The sequence below is a fragment of the Tupaia chinensis genome, unplaced genomic scaffold (genome assembly GCF_000334495.1).
Source record: "Tupaia chinensis unplaced genomic scaffold, TupChi_1.0 Scaffold000402_1, whole genome shotgun sequence".
Taxonomy (NCBI): domain Eukaryota; kingdom Metazoa; phylum Chordata; class Mammalia; order Scandentia; family Tupaiidae; genus Tupaia; species Tupaia belangeri.
This window is the reverse complement of record NW_006159904.1, coordinates 5,262,608-5,279,619: the sequence shown is the minus strand read 5'-3', so window position 1 is coordinate 5,279,619 and position 17,012 is coordinate 5,262,608. Positions and strand designations below refer to the sequence as shown.

At 37.2% G+C, this 17,012-nt stretch overlaps 1 protein-coding gene and 1 pseudogene across 1 annotated transcript in view; one reads left to right on the top strand and one right to left on the bottom strand.

Moving 5' to 3' along the window:
- The window catches only part of LOC114008834 (uncharacterized), an 89,870-nt gene that overhangs the window by 12,031 nt on the left and 60,827 nt on the right, over nucleotides 1-17,012 (top strand). Inside the window, exon 3 of the mRNA XM_027774097.1 lies at nucleotides 9,017-9,073. Coding sequence (XP_027629898.1) covers nucleotides 9,017-9,073 — 57 coding nt within the window. The remainder of the gene's footprint in view (nucleotides 1-9,016; nucleotides 9,074-17,012) is intronic.
- Nucleotides 1,001-1,585, bottom strand: LOC102471152 (cytochrome b5 pseudogene; annotated as a pseudogene).

The window sequence follows — 17,012 nt, the reverse complement described above, 5'->3', positions numbered from 1 at the left end:
TCTCTCTCTATCTCCCCCCACCCCGGTCAAAATAAAGTAAATAAATAATAAATAAATAAAGGCCTCAGGACCTGAATGGGCTCTGGTAGAGTTGTCCAGGAGGGGATGGAGGCAAGTCTATCTGTGAGACCCAAAAAGCAAGTTCCTTGTGGCCTGTGTGGAATGAGCAAAGGATGGAACATCCTTTAAGGCCCAAATATGGCTCTGTCAGTGTCATCCAGAAGGAACCAGGGGCAAGCTAAATATTTTGAACCACATGTATCTGTCCAAGGGAGTCTGCTGGGCCTACCTGTGATTCCCAGGGGTTGAATAGCCCTTAGGACCAAATGTATCCTGAGCAAGATGTTGGACCCAAGAAGCAAGTCCTGTGCAGGTTGCATGGAATGCCTGGGGGCAGGATGACCCACATAGCCTGAATGTGACCCTGGTAAGGTCATCCAAGAGGGGCCAGAGGCAAACCTATCTGTGAAGATCTACCTAGAGTCTATGACCTACAAAAGTCACAGATTTATGGTGGCTTGGATTGAGCAGACTCATGCTAGGAGTTAGGTTGGTGGATCGTGCACTCCAGGATCAGGTGGTTGTTGTAGTTGTGCCCTGTCTTTCTCTGACTCAGAGGGGATTCTCCTCTCTGCCAGGTGCCCTTTCCCTTTTCTTTGCCCACACTTGCAGTTCAGGGAGGTCCAGAAAAAATCTGTTTTGTGGGTCACCTCAGTTGAGGTAGGTAGCACCTCTCTATATCTTGAGTCTGAAGAAAGGAAGAATATGAGCCTGCCTGCCAGTCAGAGAAAAATATCCAGATTCCTTCTCTGTTGTGGGGATGAGTGCTGTTGTACACCATGTTCTCGTGGGAGTGCTTGAGATGCACAGAATTCTTCTTTTTTTTTTTTTGTTTTAAAAGCCAGATATATTTTAAAAGGATCATGCTTATAATAAGTAAATTACATACTGAAAAAACATCAATGATGTCTCATCAATGATGAATGAAAAGGCACACTTGAAAGGTTCAAGAGTAGAAAGAACAGTTCTTTTTGTTTTGTTTCTAATGAAGGAGGAAAGGGGAAAGACATATTAAAAGCATTTTTCAGGTGAAGGTTTCTGTCAGTTGAAGTAGTGAACACTGACTTCTAGTCTCCCTTGTCCAAAGCAGTCTTTTCTCGCACTGGCTTCTGAGAAGGTACTAGTCTTCAGCCATGTAGATGCGATACATCAGGGCGACAGCCAGTGCGGAGACAGCAGGGATCAGCCAGTTGGTCCACCAGCTGGAATTTGACTCAAGAGTAGTAATAAGAGTTTCCGGAGGCTTGGTTATCTTTGATCTGTCATCTGGATGAAGCTCCCTGATGATGTACATCTTGGACAGCTCCTGAGCATCTGTAGAGTGGCCCACATCGTCAAAGTTTTTGGTAGCGTCCCCTCTAGCTTGTTCCCTCAGGACTTCTTCTCCACCAGGATGCTCTTCCAGAAGTTTGGTCAAGTCGTACACCTTGTGGTGCAGGATCACCCAGGTGCTTTTGCTGTGGTTATGCTTTTGAATTTCTTCCAAGGTGTAGTACTTCACGGCCTTGTCCCACTGCTCGGCCATCTCGAAGATGGAGAGACAGGCCCTGCACACACAGCCCAGCTGGGTGGAGCGACGCGAGCAACTCAGACAGCCCGACCTGGGGCATTCCCCCAGATCCCCCGAGATGCACAGAGTTCTTGATCTCTGCTGTGATGTGGGTCCAGTGGTCTTCACTCCTTGGCAGTGTTCACCCTGTTTCTGCTGATCAGACATGGCTTTTTCTTTTCTGTGTTGTGTCTTCTATTCTTGCATAGCTATGAAGATGACAGATTCCCTGGTTCTGATCATAACCTGAACTATACCTGCTGTTTGGTTTTCAAGACGGCACTGAGCTTTTGGGACTCGAGAGGTCCACTGTTTTCTCTGAAGTGTTATTTCTCAATTATACTTTAACACATAAAATTTCCTCTTGTTTTGTTTTTTTGCCTAACATTCATATATGATGTGTGTTAGCTCAGTACCAGTTTCATTGCTATTCTGCAAGTGGGGAGTTCTGGGATCTGAGGTGAGAGAATGGAACTCAAAATTTCAGAGAAGTATTCCTCTCACTCCCCCTGTGATTGGGAAGGGCTCTGGCACCTCAGTTCAGATGATTGACTCTCTCTTTACTTTTTTCAAGTAGAGATTCAGTGTTCTAGAAGCTCCCACCATCTTTTCTTATGCTTTTTTCACTCTCACCTTACTCCTGTGGTGGAAGTGTTGGCATTTATTCTACCTTTTGGGCTTTTCTCCCCAGAGAGATGCCATGGAGGGTGTTTTTAGTTAGCCACTTTGGTCACTCCGCCTAAAGATTGAACATTATACCTCTAGTTGATACTCGCCTAATATAATTGCTGCACTTTGATCTTTAAAAATGTCTGATTGTGGATTTAGATTGTGATTTTTTTCTTATTAGCATTTTATAACAATGCTAAATTTTTGACTTAAGAAGAAATTAAGACGCTTTTATAAAGTCAAAGACAAGCCCAGTAGTTAAGAGTGTAAACTGGTTTAAATTCCATTTCTACAGCTAATACAGTGTGAATCTTGCCAAGGAACTTAACCTGTTTGTACTTCTATTGCCTCATTCTGAAGATGGGGTATTAATAGTAACTATCTCAAGGGTAGTACTTAGGTCATATTTCTGAAATATTGGGGTAATGCCTAACTTGTCAAGTACTGCTTCTGTGTTATTCTCTGATTCTGAGAATTTAATCTGTATGTTTTTTCTCAAATGTCTCTCTCTCATTTTTTAAAAATTTCTTCTTAGTTTTCCACAATCTAGATGTTAGATATATTTTTTTCCTCCACATTACTTAGTTTTTCTTTGGTATGCTCTCTCTGTTTATTCTTTTCTACTATTAATATTTTCTGGGAGAGTGTCTCAATCTCCAACTTTAAGTTTATTTGCCTTTTATATGTATCCAAGCTACTGTTTATCCCTCAACAACTATAATTTTTCAATTATATGTCTACCTCTAATAATTTCTTCTTGCTCTTTTTTTTTTTTGTCTTCTTATTCTCATTTCATGTTTCAACACCTTGAAATATCCTCATATCCTGAGTGTATTTCTCATGATCATTTAAAAATCTTGGTCAATGTGTTCCAGTTGTTCTACTACAGGTGATATATGCTGTTTAGTTTGTTGTATTTCTTTTTTAGTAGTTGTGTTCCTCAGGTATCTAATTATGTTGGCTTGTGAACTCACATTCCTTGTAGCTATTGCCTGCTTTCAGTATCAAGGTGATGAAGATTTCATATAATGAGTTTGGGAGAGTTGGGGTTTTTTGTTTGTTTGTTTGTTTGTTTTACCTTTAGAAAAAGTTGGAGGAGAGTTTGAATTAGCACATTTTTAAAATTTTTGTAGAATTCTGAAATGAAGCCTCTGGGACCTGGAATTTTCCTAGTTGGGAGATTCTTTATTACTGATTAAATTTCATGCTTATTACTGGTCTATTAAAGTCTTCTACTTCTTTTTGATATAGTCTGGGTAACCTGCACATGTCAAGGAATTTTTCAATCTCATCTAGGTTTTTCTAGTTTGTTGGCTTATCATCACTTGCAGTATTCTCTTTTTTGGTATTTTTCATATATCATATATTGTAATATTGGTATATATTGCAATATATATTGTAATATTACCAGCTTCATCACTGACTTTATCTGGTTTCTTTTTCTTTCCTTTTTTATTATTTATTAGTCTACCTAGTGGTTTGTCTATTTTGTTTATCCTCTCAAAAAATTAGCTTTTCATTTTGCTTATTTTTTGTATAATTCTTTCAATCTCTATTTCATTTTAAATTTATTTATTTTGCATTCATTCACTGAACATCATCACAGCATACAAATGTGATTTCCCATGCAAAATACACTGTTTATTGGCTTAATCATATATGTTATCACCAACAAATAATTTTCCATTTCTTGTTTCTTATATATATACTTTTTTATTCCCTGTTTTTCACCTATTTCCCACCCTCCATTTCCCACCCTCCTCCTGCACTGTTTCTGATATATACTGTTGGTTTCAATTCCTCCCCCCTCATTTTATTGATTCACAAAATATCTTAATTAATCTAAATACTTTGAATAGCAAGTTCAGCTGATATATACATGTCTGTGAACACATGTCTGACTTTAGGCATGAAACTCCTTGAGTAGAATGAATATCCTATAAAATAGCATCTAGCTGAGTCTATATAGCTTACTGCAGTCTTTAAATAGGTATTTAAATTTTTTTAATTTCAAAAAGAGCAGTTTTAGCTTTAATGAACAAAAATTTTAAAAATGCAGAGATAGATACTGAACTTAAGCTGTGAAATATTGCTTTCATTGACTAAAAATGAATATTTTTTTGCTGAGACTTCTGCCTCCAGATTCATTTCTAGTGGCCTCTATGCACTAAGTGTCTAGACAGGTCAAAGTAAACAGGATCAAAGCATCTGAATATGATTAGGGTTAGACTATTCCTCAATTCCCACTGAATCTGGTACACAAAGAGTGAAAAATGGAACAAAAGAGAGATTGCAGATTACCTCCTCCTGCACACCTCTGAACACTCAGATTGAACTTCCAGAATTAGGAAGAAACGTACTACTCATCAGATGACTAGAAATCACCACTGGGTAACAAGAAATATGGGAAAGCAAGAAAGTGCCTCTTCTTCAAGGGAAAAGAATAACTCCTCTTTATCCTCAGACAGTACAATGAAACTCACAGGAATGTTAGATAAAGAATTTAGAATATTCATAGGGACAAAGCTAAGAGAGATGGAAGAGAAACGAGGCAAAGAACTGCAGAAGATTCAGGAGAAAGGAGCTGACAAGTTCCAGGAGGTGAGGAAATTCTTTCAAGATCTAAAAGAGGAAATACACACTATCAAGAAGAATCAAATGGAACTGTTAGAGATGAAGGCTATAGTACAGGAAGTCAAAACCTCCCTTGAAAGTATTAAAAGCAGACTAGATCATACCAAAAATTGAATCTCAGATGTAGAAGATAGACTTGCTGGCCTAGAAAAATCCACCACTAAGACTAAGAAAATTGCGCCAAAAATGAGAATAATATATGAGAATTACTAGATACCATCAAATGTCCAAACATCTGGATAATTGGTATCCCAGAAGGCAAAGAGACTCATAAGGGCATTGATAATGTATTCCATGAAATCCTGCAAGAAAACTTTACAAACCTGGAGATGTATTCTAAGATCTATTCCCAAGAAGTACAATGGACCCCAAATAGAATCAACCCAAGAAGATCTTCTCCAAGACACATTATAGCCAGATTGACCAAAACCACAGACAAAGACAAGATACTAAGATTATCAGGAGAGAAACGTCAAGTTACCTACAAAGGATATCCCATCAGGCAAGCAGCAGACCTCTCATTGGAAACAATGTGAGCGAGGTAAGAATGGGAAAATATATTCAAAGTGTTAAGGGAAAAGCAATTTCAACCAAGAATACTGTACCCAGCAAGATTATCCTTCATATTGGAAGAAAAGACAAAACATTCTCAGATAAACAAAACCTGAAAGAATTTACCAACACCAGACCAGATTTCCAGGAAGTTCTCAAGGGATGAAGAAGAGTTTCTCTTTTCCCTCAGGAGAGAGGTTCCTTGGTTTCTCATATTTCTTGTGCTTCTATGGTGATTTCCAGTCATCTGATGGGCTATAAATTTCTTCCTAATTTCTTAAAGTTCAATCTGAGCGTTCAGAGGTGTGCAGCAGGAGGTGATCTGCAATCTCTCTGCAGTTCCCTTTTCTCCCATTGTGCAGCAGATTCAGTGAGAACTGAGGAATATTCTGACCCTAATAGTATTCATATGCATGACTACTGTTCACTTAGACCTGTCTAGACATTCACTGTTTGGAAGCATTCTCTAGATTGGGATCTGGAGGGTGAAGTCTCAGAAGAAAATCTTCAGTAGTCCCTGAAAGGAATAATTCACAGCGCAAATGCAGGTGTTTTCTCAGAAGTCCTTCACTTTTGCCTTTTCACTCTCTAGATTAGGGTATGTAGGGTGAAGTCTTAGTGGAAAATCTTTAATAGTCTTAGTTCCTTAAAGGAATAGTTCCTAGCTCAAATTCAGGAGTCTTCTCAGAAGGCCTGCACTTTTGCCTCTCTGCTCTCTAAACTAGGGTCTGGAGGGTGAAGTCTCAGCAGAAAACCTTCAGTAGTCTTAATCCCTGAAAGGAATAGCTCACAGCTCAAATGCCTATTTTATTTATTTCAGCTGTAATCTTTATTTCTTCTCTTCTGATATTTTTGCTCTTGTTTCTTTTCCAGTTCCTTCAGATATGATGCCAAGTTAATTATTTGCCATCTTTCTATTTTTTTCTTGGGAGCATTTCCCTTTTATGACTGCATTTGCTGTGTCCCAAAGGTCGTGGAAGAGTTGTGTGTTTATTACTGTTGGCTTCAATGAATTTTCTGATTTGAGTTTTGATTCCTTCAACAGTTTGGTCATTCAGTAGTAGGTTGTTTAGTTTCCATATTTTGTGTATTTTTGAGGGCTCTTTATGTGATTGATTTCAAGTTTAATTCTATTGTGATTGGAGAAGATTCTGGGTATAGTTTTTATACGTTTAAATTTTTAGAGGCTTTTTTTGTGTCTTATTAAGTGGTCACTCTTTGAAAATACTCCATGAGAGGATGTATGTTTAGTAGATGTCGGGTAAAAGTTTCATGATTAGTATTTGCAATCTATCTCTCATTTTAGATCTAGAAATCTTTCTCTTATGTATTTGACTGCACTAGTGTGAGGTGTGTAGATATTTATATTGTTATGTCTTTTTAGTGAATTTTTCTTTTTAGAATTTGGTGAATTAATCCTTTTAGAATTACTCCTTTTCGAATGATCACTGTAGTGGTCTCTTTTAACCATTTTCACATTGAAGTCTATTTTGTCTGATATCAGTATCACTACTCTGGCCTTTTTTTTTTTGATATCTGGTTCTCTCCTCTGGCCTTTTTTTTTTTTTTTTTTTTTTGGTTTCTATTTGTATGAAATTATTTTTTTCTAGCCCTTCAGTATCAGTCTTTGTATAGTCTTATCAGTGAGGTGTGTTTTTTGTATACAACAGATAAAAGTTTCCTGTATTTTTATCCACTCAGTCATTCATGTCTTAATTAGAGAATTTAATTCATTTGTATTCAGTGTCATTATTGATAAATGTGACATTATTCCTGTCATTTGTTAGTCATTTTTTTTCTTGTTGTAACATGTGGGAGGGGTGGAGGGAGAGGTAGAGGGGGAGGGAGGGAAGGAGGGGGAGAGAAAGAGAGAGAGAGAGAGAGAGAGCAAGCAAGCCGCCAGGTCAGGACTTGAAGCACAGTTGTCCATATGAGAGTCTAATGCCCTTAACCACCATGCCACTTGCTAGCCCCCTATAATATGTTCTTTTATTTCTGTTTCTCTCTCTTTTGTTTTCCTAACGTGGTATTCTCTTGAGTATTTCCTGGAGAGCCAAACTTGTGTTGATAGATTCTTTCAGTTTTTGTTTATCTGCAAGTGATTTTATTTTCCCTTTTAATATGAAGTACAGTCTTGCTGGGTAGAGTATTCTTGGCTGGAATTTTTTTTCTTTACGAGTTTCAAATATGGGACCAACAGATGGTGTAGCAGTTACATTGCTGGACTTCCACATGGCAGACTGCAGTTTGAGTCCTGGACTCAGTGGCTTGAAAGTAACGCCGATCACATGTGTATGTGTGCCCAAGATCCCAGAAGGAGAATGAAGGAGAAGGGATTGTTGCATGGTCATCCCCCCTGGGGGGTTATTTCTCACTTTCCCTCTCAGTATGTCTGTCTCTCTCTCTCTCCAGCAAGTGTACATACCCTAAGGCAAAAACCTCTGAAAAACAAGAGTTTCAAATATGTCTTTTTATTCTTTCCTAGCCTGCATTGTTTCAATTAGCAATAATCGTGCCTCCAATAAACCTCATTGGCTGTGATACTGTCACTGTGCAAAGCTAGCCTGCATTGTTTCAGTTGAGAGGTCAGATATTAGCCTAATAGTAAAATCTCTATAAGTAACTTATTGTTTCTTTCTTGCCTTTTTAGAATGTTGTAGTTGTCTTTGATTTTTACCAATTTGGCTGTGATGTGCATACATGTATATGCCTGACATTTCAGGCCAATCATGTGTCCAAATCTGGGCCAACTGTGTGGTTCCTGCATCACACAGCAGTGCCCTACCAGCTGTGCCACTATGGCTGGACCAGTTCATAAAACCTTTTAAACATAACTTAGGTTATCACTGACCCTTCATATTGGAATATTCATTGTTCCAGTGTTTTCTTCTCTCTCTTTTCCTTCTGTATCCTTTTGTCACCTACTACTTACATCCATGTCCCCATCCCTGCACTCTCAGGTAGCTCATGTTTCTCAAATTGATTCCAGAGTGACCTGAATGATAGAGCAAATGGAATGGTAAAAGGGTGTATAATCATGAATGCTCTGGCTACTTTCTTTTCTTTTCTTTATAGTACACACACACTCACACACACAGCTGAGTCTGTCTCAGAAGTTCCAATGTAGGCACCAGCAGTTAGCATAATGGCTATGTCGCTGGACTCCCATGTAGTCGACCACGGTTCCAGTCCCAGACCTGGTGGCTTAAACTCATGCTGGACACGTGTGTGTGCGTGCCTAAGATCCCAAGAGGAGAATGGAGGAGAAGGGATTGTGGCGTGACCATCCCATCCCAGGGGTGATTTCTTCTTTTCTGTTTCTCTGTTTCTCTCTGTCTTTCTGGTGAGCGCATGCACCCTATAGCAAAAACCTATCCAAAAAAAAGAAAAAAAAATTCCTGTGTAGTACCCTGAAACTATGTCTTTACTTCTGATCACAGTTACTTGTAATTTTACTTTTTATTCCTAAAATCCTATTAAGAAAATAACTTGATAACCTTCCTAAACATTATGTCTTTTAATTTTCTTTTTATCCTTTTTACATTTTGGCAGAGTTATGGATGATCCCACAGTTTCTGCATTATCTTCTGGGAATGATTGCAGCAAGAAGTGAGTTGACTTATCTGACCTGAGTGGTGGAAGATATTGGGAGCATCTGTGGCAATAACAGGTTTCCATAATGGACTATAAGCTTCTGTAGATAACTTACTTCTTGGATCTACATGGAAAAAAATAAGAACTGGTCATAAGGGCACTTCTTACTCATAGGCACTTATCCTTAGTTACCTTAAGTAACTACCAGCAAAAATCCTTAGGAAACTATGCCTAAATGTGAGACTTTAGGACAGTGGGTCAAGAAAAGAAAGAATCATATTTGGAATCAAGGAAGTAATATCAGTGAATGGGGTGTAGAGGAGCCCACAGTGGAAAGAAAGAGCTAATAGATCCTATATCTATCCTTTACCCTCAAGAGCTCTGCCACATGGGAGGCTGGTTCCTTAAAACCACTACCACATTGGATGGAATCTCAGTATCAACTTGCAGTTACTTACTTGACCCTTTCTGAGAGGCAGAAAAGACTTCCATGATTCATGAATAGGATGAAGGTGGCAAAACTAAAAGGAGCAAGAACAATGGGTACCCATAAACTAAAGCTGAATTTGAAGCAAATTTAACCTCAAAAGACTATCCTAGATGTTTCTAGTAAGAAAGAACTGTTTTTAGATCTTGATTCTTTAAACCCTTTTGGGAGACCTAAAAATTTTCTTACAAACATACAAAAGGTTATTCCTAGAATAAAAGGAAATACCAGATCCTGAGTAACTGACTGACTTAAGAACTTTTCAACAATAACAAATTGGTGATACACAGAGTAATTGTAGGCAGTTCAACCTCCTCCTAATAATAAGTGTATTAATTTATGTGATTTCTTATTATATGTGTTTCAATCCTTTTGCACTGACCCTAATGAATTGAAATCAGTAACCTGTGGAGCCAACAATGAAAGGTGATGTCTTAATATATATTGAGAGGCAGAGAGAGAGAGAGAGAAATGCTATAGAGAGTTTGAGATTTGTAAAATTCAATCTTAGAATTATCCATGAGAAAATAGTTTTCTAGACATTGACTTTCAAATTCTTTCTAGAAAACTAGATCTCCCATTGAGCTAAGTTGTCTTTCTCCTTAGATTCAAATAATTAAAAAATTTTATTTATTTACTTATTCATTGTAATTTATGATTTATATATAATCATTATACATCTTTGTAGGGTAAAGTATAATTCTTTAAAAGTATGTATATAGTATGTAATAAGTAAATTTAGGATATAAACATATTTACCACCTTTAACTGTTTTTTGGAGTTTTTAAATTATTTATTTATTTATTTAGCTATAGGGCGTATGTGAGACAGAGACAGAAAGTGAGAAATCACCTCCTGGGGGAATGGTCATGCTGCAATCCCTTCTCCTTCATTCTCCTCTCAGTAGCTTGAGCATACACATACATGTGCCCTGTTTAAGTTTTAAGTTGCCAGACTGGGACTCGAACCACAGTTGACTACACAGGAGTCCAGCAACATAACCATTATGCCATCTGCTAGTACTACCTTCAACATTCAACTTTAAATTTTGCTGTATACTTTTAAAATTTTCTCTGCTGGTTATTTTGAAAGTATATATTGACTTGTCAATGATATTATTTACTGTGAAATACAGTTTTATAGAAAAAGTAATTAAAACTTGGATAACAAAAAAACTCATAAATTAATTGAGATAGATTTTTTAAAACACAGGTAACTTTAACATAGCCAGTGAAAGAATTTGTAATTTCCATATAGAAGACTGTGGGAGATAAGTTTATAATTTGAAAAACTCTGTGGTATCAATCATTGGTTCTGAGTAGCTGTTATTCAGTTACTTGTAACATTTTAGACTTTTCCTTTGTTATTTAGTTTTATAGAGTGAATTATGGTTATAATAATAAATATATAAGTGTAATAGTAAATCTGCTGAGACAACCATCTATCAAATAACTGGTGGATTTGTATTTAAACCTGCTTGTGTGTAGTCGAATCAGAATTTTTAGCATGCATGCACTTTAACTTCCAAAGTCGTGACAGTCATGCTTAACACTTTGGTTAAGTCAAGAGAGAAAAGAACTAGGGGTGTCATAGACGTATGCAAAAATTTAACAGTTTGAATAGTCCTTAGTCCTTCTGAGAAACTAAAATTGGGAAACCTGCACTATATACTTCTATAATAATGTGGATTCTAATATAGTGATTATCATTCAGTTCATGTATTTATAAAGCTGCTGTTGTTTTTGATCACTGAAAACTAGATTCAAAGTACATCCTGCTCAATAAACCAAAAATACATTACATTTCAAAATATTCAGTCTATATATGCTTTTGTTAATGAGGTATTGCTATCACTACACACATTCCTCTCTCACTTCCCAAGTTTAATCAACAGTGACCAGAATGGTAGAGAGGATGGGAAAAAGGAAGGAAAACATCCTTTCTTCCAATAATCATTATTGTTTATACTTTGCATCCTTCTTTTATTTCCACTAAATGCACACACACACAAACACACACACACATACACCAGAGGCTTATTTGCAGGTATTACTCAAGAATTCAAAGTTGTTCTTACCATGTCATGTCTCTTCAGGATTTCTCATTTGTGACTTACTTTTGTACCTTGCACTTCTTGCCAGAAAAGAACATAATTTCTCCCACAATATCTGATTTTATTGTCTATATTTTTTATTTTTTTGACAGAGATAAGAATGTTTTTAACAGCCTTGTCAGTGTCCTCTAGACAGAATGCCAATAATAAGTGAATTGACTTTCTGTTATCTGAGTGGGAAAACAATTTTGGAATGGTTATGAAAATACAAAGTGTACACAACAGCCTATCAACTTCTGTATATAACTTTTTTTTTTTCTGTTTAGGATCTAGATAGAAACAGGCAGAACAGGCAAAAAATACTTACTCATGATATGTTTGTGAGCCTTAGGGTGCTTATGGACCAGCACCCAAAACTCTTTTTTTTTGATAGGTTTTTTTGCTATAGGGCATGTGCACTCACCAGAAAGACAGAGACAGAGAGACAGAAAGCAAGAAATCACCCCCAGGGGGGATGGCCATGCCATAATCCCTTCTTTTCCATTCTCCTCTCAGGATCTTGGGCATGCACGCACACATGCCCGGTGTGAGTTTAAGCCACCAGGTCTGGGACTTGAACCACAGTCTACTAGATGGAGTCCAGTGACATAGCCATTACGCCATCTGCTGGTCCTCACCCAAAAACTCTTAAGATACTATCATGTCTTTATGCGAGGCTCATAATTGGTCAGAGAAGAAGGGGATCCTGTTTAGAAGCCAGAAAGTGGTAGCAGTGAACTGGGAACAAAGAAACTATAGGAGGAGGTAAGGAGCTAATAGATCCTGGATTTGTCCCTCATCTTCCTACTCTCCTTCAGCATGTGAGGCTGGTGCCCAAACCCAAACCTACCATTACATTGAATGAAACTCTTGCATCTAGCTTTGAGTTACTTGTCCCTGTCTTACGGCCAGGGAAGACAGTATGTGAAAGGAGGTAATAAAAAGACTTGGGAAGCAGGAAATTAGACAGACTAAGAGGATTGAGGACCTACAAATTGAAGATGAATTCTAAATAAATATCTCCACTACAGGTTGTTATGCATTGGGTCTAGATAGTGTTAAAGATTCTTTTATAATTTTATAATTTCTTGTTTAGGTTTCTTTTACATTCCTGAGTTTCATTTCTACTATTTAAAACCTATTTTTTCAGAACAAATAAAATATCTTTTCAAAAAAACTAAATTAAATATGAATTTTTAGTGTTCAAACAGTGTATAGGTTGTGGGGAAATTTTAGCTAATCTGAATGAAAAAGTAAGTCTGTTCATTCACATGATATTTCATTATGTAGGGTTTAGTCTGTTATCTCTGACCTAAATGAATTGACTTCACTAACCAATAATAGAATCACCATAAAATAATATGTATGTGTGTATCTATAGATAACTACATATGTTGATATTAAATATAGTTTCATAGGTACTGTTTGTCTCACAATCCCAAAGTACTGGTAGTATCAGTGTAAACATGTAACATTCCTTCTATTTTGGATCTGGATATAGGAAATACAGATCAGAAGAGGCAGACCACTTCCTTATATCTTAGTGACTAATAGCCAAAACTCTAAAAAAAACTGATTGCCTATATATGAGACTCTACTAGAGTGGATTTTGTTAGTTTGCTAGAGCTTTCATAAGAAAGTATATTACACTGAGTGAGTTAAACAAGAGAAACTTATCTCACAGTTCTAGAGACTACAGGTTCAATATCAAGATATTGACAGGGTTGACATTTTTGAAGACTATAAGAAAAAGTCTGTTCCATGCCTCTTAGCTTTTGCTGGTTGCTGGCAGTCACAGCTAATTTGAATGCAAAAGTGTGTCTATGAATTCACGTGGTGCTTCTTTATGTACACTTCAATCCTTTAGCCTTAACCTATGTCAACCAACATCACCAGCTTATGATGCAGTCACCAATGAAGGGTAAGATATACATATAAATACACACAGAGAAATATTAAATATAGAGTTTCTTATAAATTGTTTCTAAAGTTTAGCAGTATTAGTTTCTGTATGTAACATTTTTTTTCTTTTGTGGATCTAGCTGGATAAAGGAGAAACAGGTCAGAAGAGGCAGACCACTTCCTCCTACCTTAGCAATGAGCAGCCAAAATTCAGAAAATTATCTGATTACCTATGTATGAGACTCTATTAGAGTGGGCTTCATTAGTTTGCTAGGCCTACTATAAGAAAATATCTTAGGCTAAGTCAGCTAAGTAACAGAAATGTATTATCTCATAGTCTTAAAGCTATAAGTTTGATATTAAGGTATAGGCAAGGGGCTATCTTTTAGTGCTGTAAGAAGAATTTATTTCATGGTTCTCTCCTAGCTTTTGGTGATTGCTGACAATCTTTGGCATTCCTTAGTGTGTAGAATTATTACTCAACTCTCTACCCTCATGTATGTGTATTTGTGACCAAACTACTCCTGTATATAAGGACATTAGTTGTACTAGCCTAGGGCACACAGTATGTCAATATGACTTCATCTTAACTACATATAATTGCAATGACTCTATTTCCAAATAAGGTCATGTTCTGAGTTACAGAGATGGAAACTACAACAATTAAATTGTGAGGAGACAGTATTGATCTTATAATAAGAAACTGTTTTGTGAAAAATTGTATTTGGATTCAAGGAAGGCATAAGGGGGGAGCAATGGAACCTTGACTAGAAAGTTGAAATAATAGACTCTGGATGAATCTTTCATCCTCAACAGCTCTGTTACCATGTGAGCCTGGTGTCTGAAACCCAAACCCACTATTATATTGCATGGAGTCCTTTATAGAAGTTTGTATTTTCTTGTTACTATCTGATGGGCAGAAGAGACAACTATGATGGGTGAAAGTAAAGAGGTATTGGGGGAATTCAAGAATCAAGAATTTAAATGAAGTAAGAACAGTATTAATCTACTAACTGAAGTTAAATTTAAAATAAATGTCACCATCTGAGGTGCTCTGCTCATTTCAGGGAACAGCATGATTGCTGAGCAGCCCTGAGTTGCAGCCCTTCTCTTCCAACCTCACCTCCCTGGCCTAAGCTAGAAAGGACAGGGGCATTGCCATGACACATCTACATCTGAGGTGCTCTGGTCATTTCACGGAACAGCGTGAGGGTTGAGCAGCCCTTAGTTGCAGCCCTCCTCTTCCAACCTCACCTTCCCAGCCCATCGCTAGAAAGGTAGAAGAAAAAACCTTTTTTTCCCCTATATTCCCCCCTTTCTCTCTGGCTGTTCAAAAATCCTTTCGCTAATTCTTTACTCTCCTCCCCCTACTTAGGACAGGGGCATTGCCAGGAGACATCTATATCTGAGGTGCTCTGCTCATTTTACATGCTACACAAGTGATGCCACAGTTTAAATTTTTTTTGTCTTTTATTTCTTTTTGTTTTCTTTTTCTGTTTGTATTCTCTTCTCCTACCTTACTTTCTTATTTTGCTCCACTCCCACCCAGTGAGTGTATAAACAGGTCTATGTACATCATAGCCAAAGCCTCTGAATTTTGCTAGGCTCAGAAAAATCCTCGCCCTCCACTGAACCAGTGGCAGAAGGCAGATACTCTTCCATAAATCTGACCTCAGAACTCCTTCTGTAGGTACCATGTTGTAAAACATAGTAGAAGAGGGAAATTGACACAGAAGTACTTCACATTAAAAGCAAACACACAAGCTCACAATTGCAGAAACCTCAAAAAAATTAGCCAAAACTGAATACATCACCAATTGACCAATAATAGAAGACTCTCTAATATCAGAAAACCAAGTAATATTTCTCCACCAAGGGAACACAGTAATTTGTCTCCAAGTATGGAAAAATCAGGGGAAATCAGTGAAATGTCAGATAAGGAATTCAGAATATTTATGGCAACAAAACTCCATGAGACGGAAGGAAAAAGAGACATTGAACTACAGGAAGTGAGGAAGTCCTTTCATGACTTGAAGGAGGAGATAGATAATATAAAGAAGAATAAAATAGAACTTCTAGAGTTGATGTAATTCAGGAGATCAAAATCTCTCTTGAAAGTATTAAAAGCAGCTTAATAGATCATGCAGAAGGCTGAATCTCAGATGTACAAGACAAAACCTCTGACTTCAAAAACAAATCACCAAAAAGAATGAAAAAATAAACCCCCTAAAAGAGAATAATATATGTAATATACTAGGTACCATTAAATGCCCAAACATGTGAATAACTGGTATCCCAGAAGGTGAAGAATCTAATTAAGGGCATTGATAATCTATTCTATAAAATCTTGAAAGAAAGCCTCCTAAACCTAGAGAAGCATTCAAAAATCCAGACTTAAGAAATACAAAGGACCCCAAATAGATTCAACCCAAGATCTTCTCCAAGGTGCATCATAGCCAGATTGACCAAAATCACATAAAGAAAATATTCTAAAAATGACAATAGAGACATGCCAAGTTACCTACAAAGGTTATCCCACCAGGCTAACATTGTACCTCTCAGTGATAACAATGCAAGGAAGGGAAGAATAGGAAGATATATTCAAAGTATTGAAAGAAAAAAATTTCAGCCAAGATTACTATACCAGGCAAGATTATCCTTCAAATGGGAAGAAAGGATAAGAACATTCTCAGATTAAAAAAAACAAACAGGGAACCAGCAGTTAGCGTAATGGCTATGTCGCTGGACTCCCACGTAGTCAACCGCGGTTCGTGTCCCGGACCCGGTGGCTTAAAAAAACTCACGCCGGGCGCGTGTGCGTGCGTGCCCAAGATCCTGAGAGGAGAATGGAGGAGAAGGGATTGCGGTGTGACCATCCCCCCTGGGGGGTGATTTCTCGCTTTCTGTCTCTATGTCTCTATCTGTCTGGCGAGCACACGCGCCCTACAGTGAAAATCTCTCAAAAAAAAAAAAACAAAAAAAAACCTAAAAGAATTTACCAATTAATACCCAACCAGCTCTTCAAGAGGTACTGAAGGGAGCGCTATACCAGGAAAACTAAAGAGACAGACATAAGAGAAAAAAAAAATGAGGATTGAACATAAACTAATGAAAACTCCATGTTAGGTAGAAACTTTTTTCAATATTTCTTTTGCAAGTGACTAGTCATGTATACACTTTCCTTGGAGAGTCTACTACTCATGTATTCACTATCCTTGGAGAGTCTAAATTTGGTTTCTTAATGTTTAAAATTCTATCTCCAGTTATGATGTTTTTATACACTACAAATGTTATTGTGACCCAAATGAAAAACCATATTGTGCCAATGTTAAATTCTTTAAATGTACTTATTTTATTATTATTATTTTATCCACTTAATCGCTATTCATCATTTAACTTGTAGGGATAATTTACCCAACATGATAAACACCTCAGACCAGTCCAGTTGAGAATACTATACATATTATCATCAA